This window comes from Strigops habroptila, chromosome Z (assembly GCF_004027225.2).
Source record: "Strigops habroptila isolate Jane chromosome Z, bStrHab1.2.pri, whole genome shotgun sequence".
NCBI lineage: Eukaryota > Metazoa > Chordata > Aves > Psittaciformes > Psittacidae > Strigops > Strigops habroptila.
The window spans coordinates 66,906,212-66,933,677 of NC_044302.2; the positions used below are offsets into that span (position 1 = coordinate 66,906,212).

The 27,466-nt window shown below is 38.4% G+C and overlaps 1 protein-coding gene across 1 annotated transcript in view; it reads right to left on the reverse strand.

The window, feature by feature from the left end:
* The window catches only part of ADAMTSL1 (ADAMTS like 1), a 312,286-nt gene that overhangs the window by 112,560 nt on the left and 172,260 nt on the right, over nucleotides 1-27,466 (reverse strand). The window contains exons 6-8 of the mRNA XM_030470560.1: nucleotides 16,349-16,475; nucleotides 10,778-10,852; nucleotides 7,636-7,793 (exon numbers count right to left, since the gene is read on the reverse strand). Of these exons, the coding sequence (XP_030326420.1) occupies nucleotides 7,636-7,793; nucleotides 10,778-10,852; nucleotides 16,349-16,475 (360 nt within the window). The remainder of the gene's footprint in view (nucleotides 1-7,635; nucleotides 7,794-10,777; nucleotides 10,853-16,348; nucleotides 16,476-27,466) is intronic.

The window sequence follows — 27,466 nt, forward strand, 5'->3', positions numbered from 1 at the left end:
GGTTTGGAACTAGATGATCTTAAGGTCCTTTCCAAACCAAACCAATCTATGATTCTGTGATTCTAAAAAGGCAACATTTGCCACAAAAATCATAACAAATTCATAACAGAAATATTTGTTAAAATGATGAAAGCTGAACAAGGCTGGCACCAAAGTTTCATAGTACTTAAAACTGACTGTTTTCTGAATTAGATAGACAGACTTGGGGAATTTATACATGATACCAGAAAAAAGTTGCAGAAAAAGAAAAGGTTAAAAAGAACAATTTGTCAGATAAAAAAAACCAAACATGTCTAAGAAACTGTGTCTATTGCCTCAAATTAAAACCTGTCAGTAGACTTCAGATCAGCAGTATTCTAAAGATGTCTGTAAGACTAATGGTAATACATTTCCACATCCAAACAGCATTTACCCAGTAGTTTCAAAGCATGAAGAGCACAGGAATGCAAATCATGTGTGAACACATTTGGCTTATTGTTTAAACCATAGGAAAATAGATAGATAGAAAATTTTTTAGACATTTAGATTTTTTTTTTTTTTCCCCCACATTTTTTAGAAGGGACTTAATGAGTAATGCATGAAACTGCAGACCAATAATCTTTACCTCTGTTATGGGGTCAGTAGCTAAAATTAAAATAAAGAATAGAACTCGAAGCTGGGTGCCTGAGAAGGGCAATGCTTTCTGAGCAATGTGGCTTGCTTTGCTGAAGATTCATGAGGGATACTGATAAAGGTAACCTGGGTACCATTTTTCTTCTAAGTCCCTTACCAAAGGTCCTAGACAAAATTCACACAAGTTAAGAAGATCCTCCTATGGACAAATGACTAGGTAACAGAGAATGGTCCTATAACCTGTTCCTGGAATGGATGAATGACACATGGAATACCTCAGGGATGTTTGCCAGGGCGCAAGTTGTTAGCCAGATCCCCAGAAGAACAGGATGAAGGGTCAACCATGAGCTGACCAAGTTTGCTAAAGTGAAAAATTATGAATGATAGCTAAAAATGAAATTGCCTCTGAAAGCACTTGAAGCTTTGGCAGACTACACTCAAGTGAAATAATGCCTAAGGGACAAAACAATTAATTATATAATTATATATAATAATATATATATTACATATAGTTATACATGAAAATGTCCTCCACATTAGCTACTAGCATTCAGAATGGTAGTAGGGTTGTTATAGGTATTCCTTTGAAAATATCAGCTCAGTGTGCAGCAACAGTTAAAAAAATTAACAGAATATTACAAAGAAGAAAAAAGGAGAGAACATTACACAGCCAAGGAGAATACATTTGTGTACTGATCATTATGTGTAGTTCACTTTTTTCCAACACATATGTTTATATATAATTAATCTATATTAAATAAATATTGTATAATTTCATTACATTTTATTAAACTGCACATTTGTAGGAAATGGATATTTTCAAAATATACATTTATATATTTAAATATTAGTCACAAATTACATATTTATGTATATTATAGAAACTGTAACTATATAAGCACAATGGAACTAGAAAAAGGACAGAGAAGGGAAATAAGGATAAACCTTGTATGGACCATCTATGATAAAAGTAAAGATTAGATTAAGTAGGACACTAGCAAAGAGCTAATGATGATGTCAGAGATCTCAAATATAGAAGTAATGGGGAAAAGGGGCAATAATTGCCTGTTTCTCAGAGTGGGAATATTTTCCCATTCAGAAGGAATCAGTAAAAATATTGCACCGAGTGTTTAAAAATGAGATGTATTCCTTATTTCACATAGTGCACAGTTCATTGTGGAACTCACCCCATGAGCTAAATGTTGACGGAAGGGCAAATATAACACAAAATGGACCTTAGAAAACCCTGAAGACTGGTTCATTTGAGTCATTAGACAGAGCAGTCCAAATGCAACATGAGAATAAAGAAAAAGGGTCCACAAACAGAGGACCCTTAATCTGTTTCTTGCACTTTTTCTTTCAGTGTCTTAAATCAGTTCCTCTCTGAAATAAAAACCTGAGTGAAGCAGACTTTTTGCTTGACCTAATATGGCGGTTCCAATGTATTTATGGCAGAATCACAGAATAGTTTTAGTTGGAAGGGACCTTCAAAGGTCATCTGGTCCATCCCCTCTGCAATGAGCAGGGAAATATCTAACCTATATTCAATTTGAAGGTGTTATTTTAATTTATTCTTTTTAAATACAAGGCAGAAAGCAGAGAAAAAGCAAACTTTTTAATATACTTTGAGATGCAAAGCACATATAATATTAACTCACAGTGAAACACCTGACAAATAACAGACCCAGCAGAGAAGGAAAATCTGAATAATGCCTTTAAACTAGTATTCATGCAAACAAGCAAATTAAATTAGGAATGGTCTGTCCACGAAGGTTCAAATTACTAAACTGACTGGAGGACAGCATTTATAGATGAAATATATCGATTAGGAGAACAATCATGTTCTAAGAACTATTAATTGAAAATCTCATGAGACGTCACTTGGAGTACTGTGTGCAGTTTTGGTGTCCTCAACATAAGAGGGACATGGAGCTGTTGGAGCAAGTCCAGAGGAGGGCCACGAGGATGATCAGGGGCATTGAGCACCTCCTGTATGAAGACAGGCTGAGAAAGTTGGGGCTGTTCAGCCTGGAGAAGAGAAGGCTGCGTGGAGACCTCATAGCAGCCTTCCAGTATCTGAAGGGGGCATACAAGGATGCTGGCTGTAATGATAGGACAATGGGTAATGGGACCAAAATTAACAGGGGAAGTTTAGGTTGGAGATACAAAGAAGGTTCTTTACTGTGAGGGTGGTGAGGCAGTTGTGAATGCTCCACATATGAATGCTCCATCCCTGGCAGTGTTCAATGCCAGGTTGGACAGGGTCTTGGGTGACATGGTCTAGTGTGTGGTGTCCCTGCCCATGGCAGGGGGATTGGAACTAGATGATCTTAAGGTCCTTTCCAACTCTAACCATTCTATGATTCTAAACAATTTATATTGAATAGGAAAAAAAAAAAAAGTAGATATGAAATAGAATCTGTACATTTTTTTCAAAAAGACTACTACATGGCTCTCCCTAAATTCTACTACATTTGCCAAGATACAAGAAAAATGGTAGAATTTTTCTGAACTTGTCACAAGATCTAGTCAAGATAAATAACGATTAGGTCTCTGTTCAGGCTGGTCATTACTTGTAAGCTTGATCTAGACATTATTACAACAGTTATACAGTTTTTGGGAATCGGGAAATCAGAATAGGTGATTTCTATGACTACTGCAAAAACAAAGTATTGGATGCAAACATAGGTTGATAAAAGCTAGTGATACAGACGATGTTACAGAAGTGCTTCCAGCTAAGTCCAGTCTGCACTCTACAGACATGACCTCAGGAAGACACATATCTCAAGAAGTAGTATTGTTTTATGATTAAAGGTCTACATTCCAATAGTCTCCTAGATTAAACACAGTGCTTTGGTCATTTGACCTTGATAACACAAAAATTGACTCAGTCACAACTAAACTCTTCTGTGTGCTTAGCCTTAATTCTAGCTCATCTGCTTCTGGAGCCCCATTCAAACCCTCATCTGCCAGTACTTCCAAGACTAGATCCTTCACAATTTCCTGCCTGACCTGCAGCCTTCTCCCAAATACAAGACATAAGCTCCTCTGGAAACCCTTGCCAGTATCAGAAGTAAATTACAAAGAAGACCCATACTGTCATCACTCCCAATCCTCATATGGTAATCTCTCTAAAATTCAACAATGAGCCAGCCATGAACAGTAAGCCCTTGCTGCTAGAGCAGGTTTGCATCTTTTGGCTTCTGCCCTAACATGAGTATTGAAATTATTTCTCATTTTACTCCACAAGGTAAATCACTGTATGGTCTGTGTTCAGAAGTGATTATTTAATCCAATCCTGGCCCCAGCCTGATAAGGCCCATGAACCTCTCTGCCAGCTGGCTGACTGTACATGTATTATCTCCTGCTTGCCCTTGCAAATCCCAGGAAGTTTAGTCCCAATCTTATTTTCTTTTGTTAACCTGTACTCTAATTCAATGTATTTCTCTTGCCAGCAGTTTCTGCCGGTGCTAGATCACAACAGAGATAAGAATTGTCTGGCTCACTCTAGAGTGCTGCATAACTCAGCATACATATCTGTGGTCTATTTTATGACTTTTTGGACAATTGGTGGTCAAAATCCTAATCTGAGCAGTAACTGCTCATGAGAACCCAGTCTGCACCATTTCTAAATCAGCCAGCAGTACCCCCAGCCACCACCACAAAAAAACCCAACCAGTCTCTTCTGGCAGCAGCCCTTAATCAAAGCTTGTCAGCTCTAGCAGTACAAAAGACAGTATCAATACAAATCCAATCCTAATTCAAATACCTCTGACAGTCTCCAGAGAAACATTTATCCAATCCATCTCTATACATCACTGATGCAAAGCTGTTGGCCCATGCAACAGCTATGAACAAACCTTCATCATGATACCAGGGACTGAAAATCAACATAAACCTAGTCTAGTCTATATCTAGGCCAACAGCGGCTTTTCCTCCAAACCAGCCTCAAGCCTGTCCAACACTCTTTTCTAGACCTTCCCTTAAATCCACTGGTCTTTGCTGACTCACAACTCAGCCACAGGGCTAGGGCCCTAGCTATGCAAAAAGCACAGCCTGTAAAGCAAACTCAAGCAACAAACTGGCAATTCCTACCAGCTGTTTCAGTAAGCCTGTTAACTCAGGTCATTCATATTCACAGTGCTGATTGCTTTAAATAGTCAACCAGTGATGACTGTTAGCATTACATTATCCACTATAGACCCAGCTGACAACACTGATTCATACTGCTCAGAAGAGTGCAGATGTCTGACCTGAAACAATTACTCCAAGTTTCTCTGTGTTATGTCTGAAATGGACGTTATTGACAGAAGAGACTTTTTAGCACAGGCAGGTGGGAATATGCGACTTTGGCAACACAGCAGATCAGTGGCAGCTCTGCAAATAAAGAACAAGTCCCCCTATGTGATATTACTGCCCTGTTCTCTAGAGCACAGTGTCAGCCAGAAAGATTTCCGAGTGAAACTGACCTTCATTCACCAGGATTTTATCAAACATTACATTTTTTTTCTTTTAGAAAAAAGGTGTTTCTATTTACATGAATCTGAATTTTGTATTAAAACATCAAATTAGGGAAATACTCAGAATTAAGGAACAAAATTCAAGTGGAATTTAAGTTTGCTGGCATTTTTCCCAGGTGTTCTGCTTTTCAAACATTAAAGGTTTATAATGGGAATATATAATTGTCAAACTATGAATATAAAAAATAAGAATATGAAAAACTCCAGTTCTTCTATTTTGAGATAACATCTTAATTTTTTTAAATTAGAGTTGTTTTACTGATTTTTTTTTTTTTGCCATTTCCATATCTTGTGAAAAGATTGCCAAGAGTTTAGCACATGAGGAATGTACCACTGATTATTACAAAGTCCAGAAATCTAGCAATTATTCAATTCAGCTCATACAGAATCAGCATGAGATTTCTTCACGCAATTTTAAAGCACTCCATGTCATCAATAAAGAAACTTAAATGTCAAGTCCCACGTGGAGTTTCTACTTCTGAATTATATCCAGGTGTCTAACTTGACATCTCTGAATAAGAGCATTCAGGGTCAATTGAAAATCATCGTAACAGTCATTCTGGAGACAATGATCCTAAAATCAGAGTTTTGCTACACCTACAAGTTCATTTACATCTGTTTACATAAAAACTGCCTTGTCCCAGGAAATTAAATCTGGACAACCAGAAAGATCCCACTTTGCAAGGAAAACTTGTTAATACCACAGAGAAGCCTTTCATTTGATTTTTTAAAGAAAAGTACTTTACCTTCACAAGCTGAAGGCAAAATAGTCATGGCTATAGTAAGGATGGAAAGCAGTTGCCAAGCCTGACATAACTGAGAGATATGCATGCATTTTGGATCTCCTGTATTAGTCTTACTCGTATGTATACTTCTCTATCTAAAAACATCTAACAAAATATTCAGAAGCTAAAAAATTTTGTTTAAAAAATAATTAAATAGCATAGAATACCTTTCTTGCATGCAGTAATACCTATAAAGTATCTTCTATAGCTGTTTATGAAAAAAATAACTATGATTCAAATGCAAGGAATTTTTAAGTGCCTGATCCAAGGCAAAATCTAATGCTAACCTTAGAAAAGACAACTGTGAACAGGGCTTTTGTTTATGCATTTTTCTATATCCACTTAAGTCAATAGATATGCCAACTGCTGAGCCATGCTAGTCTGACTTTCAAAAGGTCCTTTGATAGAGAAGGAAATGCAAGCACCAAGTGATAAAGTTTTTTTCCCTGTTATAAAAGATAACAGTGGAAATACCAGAAACACAGTCCAACCCAGCTGTTACCATTTCAGGGCCACTGGTATACATGACCATCTGTCCCCAGTAGGTCTGTTCTAATTAACCAGGCTACCTTGCATTCATAGACAGTACAAATAATACAAAGCGAGCAATACTGATTACGTCGCACTGATGTTCATTATCTGTAATATACGTAAAAGTGTTTTAGGCATTTTGAATTGACCAGAATCTGTTTTATTAAGGCATTTTCATTCTGATCTTCAAAGATAAGGGAATGCATTCTTCAGGTCAGGCTTCTCCTTGTGAACCAGTCCTGATAACTTCTGCTTGCATTTTGAGCTGCTAACATACCAAGATGGGCAGGGGATAGTCTATAGGGCTCTGCTACTTCCTAAGCTTACCCATTCCAGCCTAGACCAGCTAAACCCAACCCAATCACTTATTGCATTTTCCAGTTTATTGTTCAAACTTCTAGCTGCCATCAGCTCTAGGTTAAACCAAATGTCATCTACCTCTGGGGCCCATGGTGCAAAATTTATGTAGCTCTGCAAATGATGCAGGTTTTACAGTTTTACAGCTGAAATCCTTCAAGTTCCTTGGATCTACTGGAAAAGGATTTATTTTATGGTAATTCCCAAATGTTCGGTTTTGTATGTGTGTTTCCCACAGAATGTGTGCATTGCTTCCAGCAATGTGTTTTATATTACCTGGAAGAACAGAAATGCTTTAATGGGAGGAAACAATTTGATTCTTACTGCCAGTGCAACACAAAGCAGAACTTCAAAATGACACCATGACTTCTCAAGCAAAGTCATCCCGTTTATTTTTGAGTTTGGGACCCCATTCTCCACTCCCTTACAATCTTCTGTGCAATAACACTAGTATAAACCCCAGAAATTATGGGCCAAAGACACAGACTTTCTTTCTTTTCATTTGTCACAGATGAAGCAAGCTGCATGTCCCTGATTTATATGTACCTCAGTAGCATATACAGAAAGTATCTGCCTTTTCTTGTAATGAGTTCATCTTTCCTCTTTAGGGTACACATTGGATATGCCTTTCTTGGCATAAACTCAGTCTTTTTTCCCAAGGAGTGCTATCAGATATTTAGCTATAAAGAATTCCACGTAGAGTTCAAGAGCTAGGCTTTCTGGTAAATGTCTGCTGGAAAATAAAGTTCTAGGAGAATTTCTTTAATCATTCTAATACATCTTCTCTTAGTTTATGTTGCTGTAAGAAGTCAATGGCCAATGACCCTTACCTTGATAGTGAAGTCTGCAGTGAGAGGCCCAGGTATTCTTAATATCTCCTTGTCAGGCAACTTCTGGAAGCTGATGCTAGAATTCTCCACAAGGAAGGAGCCTGTGGAGCTGAGGCTATTTTCACTCTTCACACCTTGGAGAGTCTTGGTTTCCAAATCTAACAAATGCAAACAAATTAACTGGAAATTAGAGCATTGTAATTTGCAGTAAGAGCAGAAAAATGCCCCAACACAAAACAGTAGTGGTGAAGATTAGCCTCTTAAATTAGTGATAACGCAATTTTTTTGTTCTTTTCCACGGTTTATTTACATTCCTATACTTTCCTGTTCATTATTTCTCCTCCATCTGCTTTTTGGCTTTGTTCAACCCTTAGATTTCTAGATGCACATTCATGTCCTCACCCATAGGTTATGTTTTTACTCTCTTCCAGACATATTAATCCATTCCTAGTTAGGCATATTTGCGGTTATTTAACTCACTCTTAGTAAGTCACTCTCCTATGTGGACCATGACTCAGACCTTCACCCATGAGTGCTGGCTTTGTTAAGTTGCTGTTCCCTCTTTCAGTTCAAAGGTCGGTCACTAACCACACTGAAAGCAAGACATCCAGGAAAGAAAATCAGTATGACTGCAGTCCTTTCCTCCTCTCCAGAAGTAGTCTGATCCATCCCAGCAGAATAAGAAGGGGAGTGCTGAACTCTCCTGAGCTCTCCCTCTGTATCTCTCTGCATCCACAGATCCCCAAAAGTGGGCACTAATTAAGATACTGCTTGATGACAGTTACTTTTGATTACTAAATCATAAAAAACATATTAAATAATTTATTAAGTAGAAATAAACAGTCAGAAAATAGATCTGTTTCATCATCTAGCCAACCTCCCCACCAACTCCAAATTATGTTATACAGCATGTTCACCAGTAACCGTTTTCTGGCAGTTATTTCAAAATGACAACACACTTCACCATAAAGGATTGCAAAACTAATGCTTTCACACGTATTTGTGAAATTACGCACAAAATCTCCCACACAGAGAGGAAGCTAAGACAAAATCTTAATTAGATGGAGACATGCTATTAATCTGTGATAGAATAACAGTTTCAGAGACAGTAAGTGGAAAAAAATGTTTTTATTAGCATGTATTAAATTGTTAATTAGGGGGAAAAAGATAATTGCAGTAATGAGACTGCTTTTCAGGATGGCTTATGGGAATTATTTCCTGAAGGAAGTTGCTGAGGCAGTACACTAAGAATTTGTTCTGTATTAATGAATTCTTTCATTTTCAGTGAGACTAGTCTCCTCCATTGTGATGCACTCGGCCATGTATTTATTTCTGGACAAGACTGCATGCATCAGGGATAAAGACAGTTTTAAGACTTGTGTATATATAATCGCCTCCTGTCAACTTCCACAAACAAAGTTCACAGGGCAAAATTCTCCCTCCCCCTCAACTTATTTTAGCTCACACATATATAAAATCCTTTGACGGGTGAACAGAAAAATTCATGGAGACATCTGAAACAAGAAAGAGATGTATTTGGAGTTATTAATGTTTACACAGAGCAGTTAATCTAAACCTCAACCAGTGTCTCGGGCAGACCTCACTGATTCAAATCTTTTTGTTGTAAAATGCGATATGGCCTGAGTGAAGACAGCTTTAGATTAATCTCTCCTGCTAAAATCTCATTTCTCTCTAAGTTGTCTTATAGCTCAATTTCACTGAAAAAATAATAAAAGTATGAAATTTTTCTACCTTGGAAGAAAGCATCTATATCGGGAAAGAAAACAGGAGAGAAAGGACGAGTGCAAATCATTTACTGGGAAAGCATAACAACCATTCTACAGCAGCTCAGGAATACCCAAAGGGCCACTTAAAAACTGAAATGCAGGCAGCATTCGAACTTTTAAGAAAAACACAGTATATTTTTTCTTAGTTTATAACCTGTAATTTGCTGGTCTTTATTCTATTCTATATTTAGCCCTAAATCTAAAGAACCATTAAAAGATTATGGTGTGCCCACTGTTTCCTCAACACAAGCAGTGAGCTACAGAACAGGACTGATAAACCACCCCTCATTCTTCCATTCAGTAGAAGCTCTTAGGGTGAAAGAAATCTGGAGAGGGTGGGAATAGTTTGTTGTGTCACCTCCTTGCTGACACTAATATTTGTATTTATACTGACAAGCTTAAAGGACTCTAACTAGTCTGTATTGCAGGAAAGTCCTATTACCTTTTGGAAAAGGAAAACAGGAAACCTACTTATCTTACAATAATTTCTGCTTCTAAGAGGTTATGAAGTACAGTTTGTGTATTTTCTGACAGTAAATCCCATTTACCAACACTGTAGTGTTCATTTGCTGCTGATGAAAAAAGGAGCAGCTTGTGAGCAGCTACTGCGTTATAAGGTCAAAGAGAGGGATGCATGGAGTTCTATTCACGAAATAAACGAATTTGCTTTCAGCTTTCCCAGAGTGTTCTCAAATCCTGCAACCCTTCTCCCAAAGAAGAGGCATACACAACTGTTGGGATACAGAGCTCCCTCTCAGCCAAAGCAGGGAAGTGTTTCATCTACTAAGTGATGAGCTAGCAGCATTCAGTGGTCTTAACTCTGGCAATAAGTGGTATCACTAAGTGACGAGCAGGGTTTGTCCTTTGCATGCTGTTTCTGATCTTTAGACTGAATTTGTGTGTGTGTGCATGCATGCATGTGTGTCCATCTACAGAGTAAGAGAGATTATCAAAACAGAAACATATGTTAAAGTCATAAGCAGCTTGATGGCTAAGCTCAGCTGTAGGGAAGCTTATACTTCACTGTTCTCAGTATTTCTTCACTCAGTGGGATATATTTTATTAATTTGTAACAAAAGCACTTGGCACCAAGTGAGCCAGCCGAAGGACAAGCAAACAGAAATGACTGAGAAATTATGTAGGGGCAAACAATTCTGCAATGTTGGCTAAGATCTGCTCTGAAGAGTATGTACCACTGACGTAACTAGGTCCTTGGAGAGCTTCTGAGGGCATGACTCATCCCTGTGTCAAAATCAGTGATCTGTCAGAGGGAAACCAGATACCACAGTGTAAACAGAGCACTGTGGGTCAGCAGGACTTTCATAAACAAATGTACACTAACTTCTTCTACTTACATAAATGATCGGGTCCTTTCAGCATGAGGCGAATTTGCCTGCTTCCATAGGGAATAGCAACCACCATATCGTCCACTGTGGGAAGGCAAAAATGCATGGAGTAAACAAGCAAAGAAATTCTCATCTTGTTTTCAAATAATTAATGAAATAGGTGCTTACAAGGCAGTCAAAATAAAAGCTTTTGGACCAATTAAACAACTCTGTGAATTATGGGAGAACATCACAAATCTATAAAAGAACTCCTTAAATGTGGTAAGAACTTTCTACTTAGAAAAACCTAAACCTGTTGGTTTTCTTTATTCTCAACTCCTTCACAATAATTTCTGGATTTCAATCTCAATAGCTTTCTATTTTACCATGGGTCCACCTAAACCTCTTTCAAGACTTTTGAATTGATGTTTGTTGTGAAGTAGAGAAGTATAAGCCTATTCTGCTGTTAAACCAGAAGAGCCCATTCCTTCATTTGACTCTTTCCCAGTTGAACACTACAGCTTCTTCATGACCCTGCCCATGCTTTGTGATGATCTCCCACTGCCCTTAGGCATGCCTTCCCTTTCACACCTTTTATTTTAATGTTTAGAAGTGCTACAATTCTGCTTCCCTTTCCACACCACGAACAGAAAGTCCCTGGAAAAATAGAAGCCCATTAGACTGTCATGTAAACAGGTCTTAGAGAAGGATCTTGCACCTGTAAAGCCTTGGAAGCTTTGCCAACTGGATTTAAACTGAGGTGTGAATTAGAATGTAGGTCACATGCTGCTGTGAAAGTTAGTTTGGTCGGCAATTCTAAAGAGACAGAAATCTCAGTAATTTCCTGAAGGGAGACAGTAAAGAAAGGTGTGGATAGATGCTAGAAAATGTTCCCAACTCTATGCCTGGGTTGTGGAGTTGGTGCCCAGAGAACACTGACCTGGACTAACCTGCATGCCTAAGTTTTTCATTCACCTTTCCCTATCCTTTTTGCCATCTTCTCCTACAATTAGAAGTTGGGAAAGAAAAGGTATGCATGCCTAACAGGATTTTTTTTTTGGGAGGGGGTGTGATAAACATGGGAGGAATGAAGCCCCTTTCACTATCTGTTCATTACTAGTGCTCACATCTGTGTCATGTAATGGCTGCTAGCAAGAACTATCACTCTCCCCAAAGCAATGTGTTGCTTTGTCAGGTAAGGCTAACTCAGCCCATAAAAACATATTACCTTTCATCCAAACATACGAGATGAGCCCTTAAGTTTCCGACCAGACCAAACTGGCATAACTGTTTCAGCCTAGTTAGATCAGAATTCTCAATTACCAGCAAAATAGTTACTAATGTCATCATATGATGTCAAAAATGGAGACCACAGAAAGATGAAAAACTACAGGAAACAGGGACTTCTAAAAATCACGTTCATTCATTCAATCCTATGACTTGAAAATGTGAACTATAACCCCTTTAAATTTTAAATTCAGTCAAGTGCCATAGGAATTTCTGCCACTTTTATATTGGAGAGCTTTATGCGATAAAATAGCCATACTTTTGTGACCTCTTAATATCCTAGAAGTGAAGGGGCAGATGTAGGCAATCTGATAAATCTCTGAATGTCACAAGAATTGAGTAGAGATGAAGCCCAGGCTCTCGTGAGCTTTGTCACCTTCTTCAAAATCTGATTTGACAGGTTTCCTCAATCTATCCAGAAATTTTAGTGCCTCTTCTGTTACGTTGTGGCTGAACTCTATTCAGCACACATTCTGCTTACACACATCTTTGATATCACATTAATTGGCCAAGTTAGACATCTTTCATCTTTACACAGAATTCAAATTTTCTATTTGAAAAGACAAATATTTAAGTCTTACAAAATTCATTAAATATTGCTATTCTAATGCTGATTTTATTGGTACCATTCTGGCACTCACATTCAAGATACCTAGCAGGATAAACACACTTTATCCATTTTGGGGCACAAAATCCATGAGTATGACACATCATTCTGCTGTATAATATATATATCATATTTATTGGAATGAGCCTGGAAAAACCAACAACTTCAATTTTTCAAAAAATATTAATGGTCTTTTTACAAGTCTTTAAAGACAGTCCCATGTCATTATTATATTTGACTGTCTCTCAGCTATGAGCTCTGTGCTGGAGAGTTAACCACTCACTGATATGTCACAGACAGTTTAAATCATGCAACCTTATATACCATATATTTGTAATATGTCTCTTCTGCCCCAGGGTATTGCTGGGACTACATTTCACTTGATTTTGTCATTTCTCTCCATTTGAAATCCTAGCACACTTCGTGTGATATGCAAATCTCAGTGGGATTTATGCTTATCACAGTGCTTTCTGCTTTTACAAGCACAAGCAGTAGGGACTGAAGGATGATTTCCTGAGGTTTACAGTGATAAGAAGGAGACATTTCCTGTAAAGAGACATGTGGAATTAAGTATGGTAATATTTAGTTGCAGCTCCTTCCAACAATAAGCAGAGAGGCAGATTGTGGAGCAGCTGTGTGATGCACTCTGAAGAAAGGGCATAAAGTTTATTAATGGGTGGTCGGCTTCCTTCAAGGGGATGCATAGAGTAGTGAGGGAGAGTCCCAGATAACTGAAGGAACAGTGGCCCAAGGCTGTGAAGAAAGTGCAAGGATTTAGGTAAAGGTTATATGTCAGGTACATACATCAGATTCCCGTGAAAGATAAGTTCATTCTGGTTTTGGATTTTGAATATGGACTTTGTCCAAATGGTCTGTCAATTCTCATGATGAAAAATGGAGTTGTTTCTATTTCCCCATTACTACCGATATTCAACTGAAATCTGGAACTGCATCTGGTTTTGAAAACCATAGCAATAGTAATCAGATAAATATCTATTCTGTCTCAGCATAGCAATTTCTGTAATTCTCTTTCAAACGTAATTTACCTCAGTAGTAGATGTCAACCCTATTTTTTAGTGAAATACTAGCTTTTCACAAGGTGATCAGCAGACTTCACCCACCACTTACGGGATAAACTCTCTAGCTCCCTGGTGAATACAGAGAAGCATGCTTAAATATAGTTTATCTCCATAGGAAGATACATACACTCTTTCCAAAAGGATATGAAAAAAATGAAAGATTCACTTTTTGCAGAGTTAGAAAGATTGAAACACCAAAGCTTAGAACTAAGAGAAAAGGGTATTTCTGGAATTAATTAATTTTTTTTTTAATTTTTTATTTTTTTTAATAGAAACAAGAGCATAAACACAGGTGCTTCCTCTTTCACAAAAATGCAGGAGAAAATTCAACATCACATTGCCTCCTGCCCTGCTATGCTTTTCTTTCTGAGGCAACTGAGAGATATATATACCCTTATAAATACTGAGGAAGCTGTTCCCATAGCAAGTGCTAAGTGTTTAAAAGCTCTATGAATTTCTTTCTAGTAATTTTTCCTTCTCCATGCTTTTGCATGACAGAAGCAGCATGGAGAAGTGAACTGGATAATGGCACCTAGAGAAAATGAACTGAGTTTGATGAGCTCAAGCCTGTATCTGGAGTGGTTTTGAGATATAAACAACTTAGAAACTATTGGGAAAGCACTGGAATAAAGATCACTGTCAAGTTTCCTTCACACAGTCCTCAAACTTGAATACTGTGTTCTGCTAGGCAAACAAAAATCCCAAGTGAGCCCACAAAACACCTCCACTGATATCTGGTCACCACTGCACATGCCCCTTCTGATTTTTCTTCTGTTTCATGGCAGTCTGGCTCACATAGATTTTAATGCCTTGTTCACACCATGGACAAAATAGACATAATTCTTGAGAAACGAGGATTATTTTGTAGAGATATCTTGGAATTAAGCATTGACTAGCCAGACATAATACAGTCATTCCAGCAAGTAAATCAGGCTCTGATCCCAGATATGCTAATGTAGCTACATTTACAGTGACAAATTAGCAAGGTGCTGACACAGAAAAAGTGCCAAAGTGACAGATATTTAAACAACCCTGAGGAAGATAAATGCAGAAAATAAACACAGAGTAGATTTTTAAAAGCTTATTGAAATTTAAAATCTCAAATTTTCACAGCATGTATATAAACTATTCTATGATTCTATAAACTGTTCGGAAGCAAACCAAAAAGAGTTCATATTAATTCATACATGTGAAGGAGACCCATAAGTGTGCCTTTAAAACTGTAAAAAGCCAATTTAAAGGAGCACTTACTTTTGATATATTTGAAAATCATACTGTGTTGCCTAACAACATGTGTGTCTACAGCAAGGGAGAGAATAATGCCACATGGTTTATACAGAGTGCATACAAAATCTGATTATCTACTTGAGTTTTGTACAACACTTCTTTGCATGCAAATATGTTTAAACTATCCATTCTCTAACATTTTTTTCACATTTGTCTCACTCTAGTACTATGCTTTCTGCCATCTGCTCTTCTACCTATATAACATTCTTTATATTTAATAGCAAACCATTCAACATAGAGACTCTAGTTTATTAAAATTTTAGTACTGTGCATAATATTTAGTGTCTTTATCCTCAGTAGAGGAGAGAGGAGCACCTTTTTACCACAAAGCAACTGAAAAGCAATGAATTATTCCTACAGGAAAACATATTTGCCAAGAAAATTCACAAATACTATCACGTCTCAAACAGCCTGGAGATTTCTGACTCTATTCACATTGCAGAAACAGTAACAATGAGGTGAAATTCCATTCCTAAATCTTTGTGAAATATTTCCTTTTCCCTCTAATGTGCAGTTCTGCCTCAGCAATGGAACTCTTATGAGGATTATCCCTCCCTTCCTCCTTCCCTCCCTGCCCCCCTGCTTCTCTGCCTCCCTCCCTCTCTCCTTCCTTCCTATCTTTTTATTCTTCCTTCAAACTGCCCAAACATGCCCCATCTCTCCTCCCAAAACTATAGCTCCATCTGTGCTGCTGTAACCAAGATGAAATGCCTGCCTGGAGTCCAGGATAAACTAACCCTGCCACTGGAGCACACTAATGCTCTTTACCACTCAGTTGAAGCTGGCTCAAACAGTGTGCAGGTAAGGCCATATCTGTCTGTACCCACCCATGTAGGCACCTCCTGATGACTGAGGCACCTCAGCCCACCCCAGGACTGAGTCACTATGCTCAGCATGCAGCAGGCATGCTGTGGGCATAGGTCTGGGAGGGAACACTCTGCCATGGTGGCAGCACCATCCTCCCAAGGTGCCCCTCTGCTGTAGAGCAGCATAAACCACTCTGTTCAGAGCAGTGTTGAATGTGTCCTATGCGTAGCCAGCTGTACAGCCAGATCAGTGTGAGTAGAGGCAGCTCTTCTCATTCCACAGCTCCCTGCAAGCAACTAGTTAGCAGAGATGGGGAATTTGTTGGTGACACCTTCTCACAATCCTCTGTCCACCTCCACAGCTAGAGCTATAGTTTGAGCAAGCCTAATTTAACCCAAGAGGGAAGAAACTGTGAGGACAACCAGGACGTGACCATGCAATTGCCTGAGAAAGAGTGGAGTGAGATGTAGCTTGCAAGAAATGCGTATTTCAGTAAGAGGGGAAGATGGCACTTGACCAGAAGGGGCAGCTTACGTTTATTTGCTGAGAGCTGGGACTTATACTGGCCCCGAACCAGCCGGCAGGTGGTCCCATCACCATTGCAGACCCCACAGTTGTCTTCCTTGACAGCACTTCCCAGCTGGCGGTCACAGCCAACGATCTGGCAAGAAAGAAAGATGTGCATTTCAATGTGAGCACCTACTGACTGACTGCTCGATCCACCTCTGCAAGTAATTACCACCAAATTTCTCTCTCAGCATCTCTAGAGGGCTGCAAAGTGCATTAGCAATGAAAGAGGCTGAGCAAATCTGGCTGGGAGTTTGAACTGAATTCAGACGTAAGATAGCGAGCAGGTTAGGGCTCAATGGCTTTTGCAGTCCTTTGAGCAAAATGGACAGAAGGAAAAGAGTATTGTTGGAGATTGTCTTTTAGGGCATTATGAACATTTCTTGATCAGAGACCAATCAAAAATTTCGCTTACTATAGTTTCAAAACGAAAAATTCTTGAGATAAAAAAGACGAATAGGAAGCGAACAGCTAGGTAAAAATAAAGAGCAGCACAGATAAATAGCAACATGGCTGAGATCTCAGTGAAATTTTACCTGCTCTGCAGTTAGGAAAACCATGTGGTTTTAATTATGTTTGACAATAATCCTATTCCACGGTATCATTGTCTGTGTTCAGACATTGTTAAAGATCTGATAAATAGAAAGGAATGGTTAAAACAAAGAACTTCTGAGAGTCAGAAGTGCAGTTATCTGCCCTGAAACTGGCTTTACGCTTATGTGCAAATTGTTCGGTTCAAAACTTTAAAAGTTGACTGGATGAACTAGGCTTCTCAGTTTGCAAAAAAACTACAGTTCTCAGGAGAATCAAATATAAATATAAATTAATTATTAAATTAATAATAATAAAATACAAATTTATAATTAAATGCATTTAAAATCGAAGAAATGGAATATAAATTTATTTAGCATAGTGCTAAATGTAGGCCTTTTCAACTTTGATGTCTGCATCCAAGTTATGAATTTTGCACATAAATAATTGAAATCCAAGAAACTCAGCAAGTCCATACAGTCCAATAATTATCTTTATAGATACTGGAAAATAAAAGGCTTTCTAGCATTCTGGCATACACAGTAAGACGTGAAAAAATATTTGTGTATAAATTCTACTTCTGAGGAGTTTGTACTAAGACTCTTAGCTAAACAAAGTATATATAAACGTAGGGAATTTTAAACAAAGTGCTTATTTCAGCTTTAAATTTTCCTGCGTCTGTGAGTTTCAGTTATATCAGAGAGCTGAGTCCTAGGAACTGATAAAAGCAAATAGGGTACTTATCATGCAAAGTCATAAAACCTGTATGTGTAACTTGCCCATTTTAACACTGAGACCAATATTGCTTATTTGTGCAAATCTAGTGTGCAGAACTGTGGACCTCTTCTAGGGTGAGATGTACTTCTGGGTTTGACACTTTCTGTTCACTTGCCTGTGAAAATGTAGGCTTTGATTATATCCAATATTTACTTTTAGCAATTCAATACCCATTTCTAACATCATTATTTTACTAGTGGCACAATAGCACTTTCTTCGGTTAGCTGTTATGTTGATAGAATAATAAATTTAATTTAAATCATTATAGGTTTAGTTTCAGGCTTGATGAAAGCTATCATCAAAATTCTTTGACTTTACCCACTTCTACTGGGTCAGAACTGAGTCAGTCTCCTATACTTCTGCATTATATTATGAGATCTCCAGGAGAAATAATGAGAGTGAATGGAGTAATGGTCATGCATAAATGATATATTTCTGTGAAAACCTAGTCATACCAAGACTGCAAGAGACATTTTGTCACATTAGAAACACCGTTACAATAATGGTTAGATAGCTGAAGCAAAGTTAAGATTATCTTGACTGTGACTACTCCATACAGAGCTTCCAAGTACAGGCATATAAATTATATCAACACCCCTATATTGAAGCTGGTATACAGAGACCAGTTTGCCTTAACATTCATGAATGTCTCTGTATAGACAAGATGTGAAAAAAAATCACTTGCCTGATCTGAAAACTGTATGAAATAATGCCTATAAATCAGCTTTATTTCCTTCAAGCACATTACAGCTTACTAGCACCCACAGCGAGAAAGGTCTTGCTGAGGCACCTAGGCATCAGAGGAAAGGCTGGAATTCCCTTTCATATCTGCTCATAATGTATTTTATAGTCACTCAGTAGTTCAGTCTAGAGTTGTATACATATCTGTATGCCTTCGCCTATTTTGAAAAGAACATGTGAACTTCCTGGATATGAAAAGGGCTGAATCTTAAACCCAGGTATGAGGCCATCAATTTCAAAGACAGCCTTTACTACTTTAAAGCCTTCTTAACTTTATGAGTCATCAGCTGACATGTTGCCATAGGCTGTACTCTGATTAAAGTTAACTTATAAATTGAGCAATTTGGAGCTAAGTCACAACTTGTAGAGGCAACTGCCAGGAAAATCTCAGGTGTGAAAGGAAGTTATATTGAGGCTCATTGCTTGTTTTGAATTGGACACTCATTGCCAATGTACAGTATAAAAATACTTATTTTGGTGAAATGGAAGTATGAGCAAAATGGAGACCTCTTATGAACACCAAAACTTATGTTGTATGAACAAAGTCTCTCAGATCATTTTCTGTTATCAGAAATTTTAATGAAATTAATTAAATTTCCTATTTCTCCCCAAGCTTTCTGCAAAGCTTTTTGCTCTTTTTCATAAAAAAACCCCAAAACACCCTTATCGATGATTAATCAACTCCTGAAATAAAAAATCTTCCCAAGATCACTGCTTTTTAATTTTTTCTTCTTCTCCCCTCCCCACCCCCCCCAGCTAGGGAAATCCTTCTTCCATCTTTTTGAGGTCACTACTTTTAGTAAAAGGTTGGCAGTGTTTGCAATGGAGTCACTGATTCTTTAAAATGAAAATCACTACTCCAAATCTCTTATATTACTTTGTAGTAGCTCTTACTTGAAAACATTATGTAGGTTGGACCCTTATGAAAGTAAAGGTCAGACAAGGAAATATTAAAGTGCTCCCGAAAAAAATAAGACAGTTATGAGAATAGTAACTTCTGTCTCTATGAGCAGGAGAAACATGAGTTTGGCTGAGTTGAGAATATGTAATATATATAATTTACGTAATACTATTTTCACTCTCCTTCAAGGCTGCAGAGAACTCACTGCAAAAGATGAAGGTATGGGTGAAAATATGTCACCATCGGCCCAGAAATCTGCACAGAGTTAGCAAGGAAAAAAGGAAGGCAGAATTGTTTCTTTCAGCATTCACCCAAAACATGCACAAAACATAGACGGGAGGTTTTGGAATGCCTGTTACCAGGGATGCCAAAGATGTGACACTCTAAGGGAGACCCAGCTATCAGGAAAAGTAGATTCACCTATGCTGCAGAGCTAGAAAAGCCTGCTGAGACACTGACCCATGGGCATACTCATCTGACTGGGGAGTGGTGGATGACTTGTCATAAAAGTAAGCACCACAGAAGAAAATGCTTCATCAGCTTGCTAGGCAAAGGAGTGAATAGTGATATTGTATCTCTAATCTACAGCTCAGAGTAATGGTTTGGTGGACACAGTTTGAAACAAAATACTGACATCTTTGAATCAAAGGTCTGGGGAATATTTCACTCTCTGTAAAGCTTTGAAATGTCAACTCCTCATCTTGGTTTGAAACTAGAACCAATGTTGAAATTCTGAAGTTTCTGCGGGATGGAAACTTCCTTTTCCAATGCATTCTCGTCCTGATCTTAATTTATCCTGGGGGGCTCAGGGAGACGAAGTCTTTTTCAGTCATAAAGGGCTGGGAAGGAAGCCTCCACCAGGAACAAAAATGGATTACTGCAACAAATTGTGCCTAGAAATGTTCTGAAGTAAGCAGTTTTATACTCATTTCTGTTGCATGTTAAGCTTCCTCCCCTTAAAGCAAGCTAATGAAGCACAGACTTTCCACACTGAGATCTTTAGAGTTTCAAATTGCTGAAGTGCGGTCAGAGGCTTGACCTGCAGACTGTTACCACACAAAACGTCAGAAGCAGCTCCACTAAATTCCCTGACAATCTAATCCAAACCCCATTAAAATCAAGAAAATGCACTTATAAGTTCAATAGGCTTTGGATGAAGCCCTTGCATATTTCTAAAGGTGTTCCTGTGAAGCTCGTTGCTATTGTGGGTAAATGCCCTTACAGTAGTAAAGGAAGATCATGCAGAGCTCTGGCGATCTCTCAGTACATGGAAGATGTCAGACATCCAGTACCAGGAAATCACAGGTGAGTACCAACTCCCTGCCCTTCTTTACCATTTCTAAAGCGGGCTGATTTTTTTATTCTTCTTACTGGTTTAGCATAAAAAGTTGGTAACAAAAAGCCAGCATAATAGCAGCTAATCCCTACTTGGCTGAGCCTGAATTGTTTTCTGGCATAATATACCACAGTTCTGCTCAGAGGTAAAGATTCCATATTACATTTTAGGCTGAAATCCCACACTTCATGCTGACTCTGACTCCCCCCCTCCAAACGCTTTTATTTCAACAGCCAATGAGTTGGGAAAACAGAAAAATAGGGATATTCCTGACTCTGAGATACAACTGCAAAATAATTTTTACAAGATACTGCAAGAAAAAAGATGTTCATCAAGTTAACAAAGCAATTGCTCATGTATAGTTTAAAAGCATTAAGCTAAAAGTCCCACAACAGGAATTGGAACTAACTCACTGAGTATGTGCATGAATGTTATGTATATATGTGTTCCCCTTGAACTCTGGCTCAGTTTAGCAGATTATTCCAGAAATAAAACTGGACCAGCAATGACAGGTTTTGCTTCAGCACTGCTAGCCTAGAAATGCCCTGAGGTAAGAAGTTTTCATAGTAATTTCTATTCAGTATTAAGAAACTCTGGGCAGGAAATAATGTAATAAAGCAAGCTTGCAAATCTAGCCAATTATAAATAAATCTCTCTGGTTTTCAAAGGGCACATCTGCAATTCAAACAGAAGAAGTTCTGAGAATCCGAGAAAAACAAAGTTTTTCACATGGATACCAGTCTGGGGCTCAATCTGGAACTTGTGTTGACTGTCACTGCTGAGCTGAAGAAAGTTTTGGATCAGAGCCACTGTTTCAACTGGGTCCAAAATCCTGTTTTACAATCAGGATGAAGAGTTGCTGTACTCTTCAAATTACTGTGAAGAGAACAAGTTATGGGCTGTACAGCAATCTGGAACTGGGTTGGTGTCTGTGATGAAAGGACTTGCAACCCCTGCTGAAGTGACATCTGCCCTTCAATTTACTGACACCTTACGATGACAGTTCGCAGCCTCAGCATTTTTTTGGCACAGCCTGCTGACATTATGCTGTGACAGGCAGTCTTGTGCAGCTGGGCAGGATCTTCCTATGTCCCAAAGAATTTAGGTAAAAGCACGTCACAGTCAGCAATTATAACTGAAGACCAAAGATGATTTTCACAATGTCAAGGCAATTTGTAACTGTGCTGGTAACAGCAGGCCCAGTGACATGTGCAATCAATGTACTCGCTTGGCACTTGAGCCAAACAAAACTTGCAACCATTCAGGCAGTGTAAACAAATTTCAGTCACTGATAAGTAGCCTAACTGTTAAATAGAACCACTGGAGTGACTGTGATCCACCTTTCAACACACTTTCAACAAGCATGTGGCTGGCCAGCTCAGTGATTCATCATTGCTTGTTGCCTTACATACCACTGATTGAAAGGAAATGATTTGTAGATCCTGCTTGGTATCTGCCCCATCACCCCAGCATTCCTAGCTAGACAGGGTTCTCTGCTACTACTATTTTTAAACCCAGACCAAGACCCTCATGGAGCCTCACCCGCCTAGCACAGCACACACAATACTTTGAGAACCAGTGTTTCAGCCAAAGCTCTAGAAACAAACAGCAAACACCCAGCAGCAGAAGGAACTCAAGAGAAATTCCTATTTCTCAGGTTTTCCCCAGGGAAAAGAATAACTGTAACCTCATTCTGAAACCACCCTTGATTTAAAAAGAAGCAATTAAATCAATTTAAAAGCTACAACTTCTAAAGGAGGATTTATAGAGGCATTAAAATTTTGGATGTGGGAAAAATGCAACTCCTATCCTTAAATGCAAATTTCACTAGAAGGAATGTTCCTACATAAAAAAGATTGAATTTTTCAGGTTTGGTCATATATAGCGCGGGCCAACATAGGAGCCCACAGGTGTGGAAACGAAGACATAACCAGTTCATTCTCTGACGATACAGGAATCCAGAGGCTGCCGTTCTGTAAGGAGCAACATTTAAACAGAATTAAGTTCCAAGAGTATATAAACAGATGACAAGAGGAAGAAAAGAGGCTTTTGTGATTATTTGTATTCACCTATCCAATTCACAGTTTTATTTGGTTTTGTCTGGTTTTGTGTTCACATGTCCATATTCTGGCAGAGTAAGAACAAGTTTCTGCTTTATTCTTGCATGTTGTGCTCGAAGGAGAACAAAAACCTCTCATTTTTTTAGTCAGTGCTCTATAGCAGGTTTTTATTGAAATGCTTGATTTTCTCAAAAAGAGTCACACATACTGTCTGAACAGATCATTTATTTAGCATTGCCAGGGGAAAGATTTGCCAGGTTTTGTAGAAGATGAAAATATTACAACAGCAGGTGATTGCACCATTATAAGTCAAAACTCATCAAGGCAGCTCTCCCTCAGCTTCCTCAGGACAATGTGCTTGAGAAAGCAAAAGTAAATTTAATGAAGTCTGCCCTCTGGACCCATTCTCCTAAACTATGAAGCGCTAGACTGTAAAAGCATTTAATTGGCACTTGTGACACATTATATTTGACTGTGATCCTTCGTTAGCTCTGGTGACTTCATGACATGCTTGATATTGCCACTCAGACCTCTCTTCTATTGGGTGTACAAGCTTCCTTCTCTCAGACAGGCTTCTTTTGTTGATAGGAGCCTGTCCTCTGTCGGCTGGATCAATGGGGATCCAGCTGCAGTGCTTTGCTACTAACAGTGCCAGCACAGACTCACTGGTGCTTCAGGCAATCACATAATCTGTGTTATCAAGGAACAGACTTCACCCACAGCTCAAATACTTGAGAGAGACTGCATGTCCCCAACCCCCTGCTGAAACCGCTTGGTCTATGTGGTATTCTAACCAGTGTGTGTACAGGAATGTATGCAGGCTTGATGAGAAAACATTTGGGATGTCAGAGGAAACTAGCTAAAACGCCTGTGGCCCCCCTGCCCTGGATTTGCACAGTAACTGGAAGCCTTGCCACTGTCTTCAGTGAGAACAACATATCTGTTTGAGTGAGGGAACTCTCAAAATGCCCAGCCAAGCATGGACATACTAACATCTTACATCATTAGTTCTTTGTGTCACTCAACACTCCTGAGATTTATTGCTGTGCTAAGGAAACACACAGGCAGAGATGACTTCATGGTAACTGTAAAAGAATTCTTAGGAGTCTCCAAACTGCTCATTGGAATACCTTCTTTTTGCTAAGCTCCCAAATGACAATGTGCTTCCTCCTCTCCCCCCCAAAGCAAAGGGAGGTGCTCTGTGTGCTGCTTGTCAAAGACATACCCACAATAGACAGTGTGTCTACTTGGGAGTAACAGCAGGTATTGTTTCTGCTGAAAGACCAGCACAAAGTATCTCTGCAGTGGTGCCAATCTACTTGGTACCATAAAGTGGAAAACCGATGGCTCAGGGCAGGGGAGTGGACGTCTAATAATGCAAATGCAGATTCTTCCATACAATAAACATATCCCTATTTCCTCACCGCTGTCTGCTACAAAAATGTTGTTACCTGGCAAGAAGATAGCAATTTAAACATTTGGTTATTACACTTATGCGTCATAAGGTTCTCCGCCCCACTCCTTTCTGTGTGCTGGAAAGATATCATGCTGGGGATAAAGTTACTTCTTTCATCTCAGTATAATGATACTCATCAACAAGAAAACAAAATCAAAATTTGTTATCCACAGAATATGAGGTAGGAGAGGATGGAGACTATTAGACAAAAAGTTGAAACAGCAGTTCAGCTGTTCAGCCTGACACAGTCTGAAAGGACCTGACCATCAGAAATCAAGAATTCAGTACTTTCTGAAATGTTATCTCCCCAGAAGGCATCTAGGCTTCAATACATTCTAAAAAAAAAGAAGGATTCATTTTAAGTATTTAGGCCCAGGAGCTTGATGAAGACATCAAAAACTGAAAAGCTATTTTAATTATAATGCCAAAAGGCTGGGCTAAATTGAAAGCCAGCTTAGAACTGATCCTGTTATAATGTCTTTTACACGTCTGAGTAAAAATAGCCACCTTCTTTCCTAAATAATAAAGTTATTATTACATCTTTTGCATTTTTCTTCCGGTGTTTTACTACTCAAAAAAAAAAAAAAAAAAAAAAGGGAAAGCTACAAACAGGAGCCAGAACTAGCTGAACTACAGAAGACTGAAATCCCAGCAACATGTAAATACCTAGACTTTTTTCCCCAATGCTTTCCTTTGTTTTAACCTGACTTCTGTCATAGCTTTGGCAGAAGAAAAAGATCATTACTAGAAGCTGTCGTGGAAGATTAAATGCCTCTAAAAATGAATACACACTGGTAGAAACACAGATGATGCCTGTTTGTAGAGAATTAACAGAACAAAGGCCTTTCATTCTCTACTTTGCCATCAAACAGGCAAATGACAGGCCCTTTCAGTCCTCCTGTGTGAATGTAAAACAGTAACACAGGTAAAAATCTCCTTCTGGAAGTTTCTGTCAGTTTTCATAATATGACAAATTAAATATGATAATATGACAAGATAGTTACATATATGACAAATTAAAGTGCCGAAAGTGGGATCTTGTCAAAATAAGTATGTGTTCCTCAGTGTTACTAGTGGCAAGCATGGAGGAGAATAGTCTCTAATATTAGAGCAATGAGCGTTGCAGGGTGGAGTAATGTAGGCCACTTGCTTTCAGGGCTTCAGACAGAGTGGGAAAGACTCCTGGCCTTCTCCTTCCTCAAAACTGGAATTGACCTGAATGGTCTGAAGAGGTCATGCAAATAAATCAGCTCTCAGGCTAAGTAACGACTAGGAACAGCCAGAGACCCAGGCCAATTTCTGCAGCAGTGCTCCAAGCACATCCCACAGAGACATTAGGGAACCAAGGCACTTCCATGTGACTTCAAGAGCCTGCTGATGTGAAAACCTAATCTATGTTCTTTAAAATCCATATATTACCTGTATCAAGCAAGTTCACTGTGCCAGTGAGTACAAAAGCCACACACCAAACACAGGTTTAAGTGATACTGTCATCTGATTAGCTGTGTATTTTGGGCTGAGGTGTAAACAGGACAGGATCCATACAACAGTGCTTATAGACGGAACGGAGGAAGAAAAACTATCCATGCTGAAATCATGATAGACAGACAATATAGCACAGTCATCTATTTAAAGAAGAGCAGATCTTCCCATTCTTCTGACATTATGCACCAGCCAGAGTAGCTTTTATTTCTCATGAAAAAAATTGGAAGCACACATATGTGTATATATATAGACATATAAGTATGTGTATACATAGAACATAATAATTTGGTAACTACACAGTGGGGAAAATTATTTAACAAAATATATCTTCACTGCAAAAAAATTTGCTTTAAAAATATTTTTAGAATTGGTGAATATCAACTGACAATCAATTTCTTTACCTACCACAGATTAATAACAGCAAATAAGTAATATCAAAATAGTAAGCAACAATACTTGATGCTAATATTTGAAAAAAAATGTTTTATTGTGAAGAAGCTGTATGAAGCTATTGTCAATACACTTCTGGCAAAATATTCAATGCATTCACTGCCTCGGTTTGAGATGAACGATAGCTTTGGAAATTCAGCTGAGTATTGTTGGCTACAATTCTATTACCATGCTGACTTCAAATATAAAGATGCTGTAGCAAGCCATTGCACTTTATGAAATCATCCTTCCTCACTTTTTTTTTCTTTTTCTTTTTTTTTTTTTTTTTAAAAATCAGTGGTTTTCAGACTCTGTTCATAGTATACTGGGGTCCATAGACTGACCGCTTTTGTTACTTTTCACTCTCTGTAAAAGGTAGCCAAGGAAACTAAGTTTATTACCAACTGACTTTAATGCACTATGCAGCTCAGTCTTGAAGAACTGATAAATTAGAAAAGTCAAAACCTACTTCTAGTAGTATCTGGCAGTAGATGTGTAAAGAGGAACATAATATTGTCATAAATAGTAGACATTAAGATAGGCATTTCTGGTATGCATGTGTCTTTAACTACCACCCATAAAATTGAATGAATGTAATAGACAAAGATAGACAGTTTTGGAAGAACAAGCAAAAGTGTTTTTTCCAATTCTGAACAACCTTTTTGTAGTAGCAAACTTACTTATAGGTCTTCTTAGAAATGACCAACTTTTTTGTCATTGGATCTAATCCTGCTATTAGAGCAATCCAGAATTCTGGGAAACTTGTGCACTCAGCTGAGGTCAAGAGGTCTAGATGATTGCTTTCTTCAGATCACAAATAAGATTAGCCCAGTAACCGTCTACTCTGTTTCATATACTGCAGGACTGCTTCTGGCTCAGAACAGAAAATCAAAGAGAAGAGAAACAGGGAGAAGAGCTTCCAAAGGCATATAAAGTGGCTGAAAATACAGTAGAAGGCCAAAACCGCATCAAGTCTACACAGATGGGAAGCAGACAGGGCACTGAAACATGAATCTAGACTCAACCTTTTCTGAGATTCAGCTGTGTTCAGTATTAAAAAGAGATGGTGCAAATTTCCTTCCCTCCATCAACAACCACATGTAGTTCAGAAGACTAAACTCTGATGTAGATAGGTTCAAAAGAGTAGCAAAATATAAGTAAAAGCACAAAGGTCATATAGAAACAAATTAGGATGCAAATAAATTGGTTGAATGATCAGTAGATCTCCATTCACTGTGAAGTTTTTAGCAAACAGGGAAGCTGAGGTCTAAAGACATATAGCAGCTTGCTTAGTCCTATGGAAAATCAATGGCAGATTTTCCAGTTTCACAGTTTAGTACCTCATCTACTGCTGTGTGGTTTGGGACTT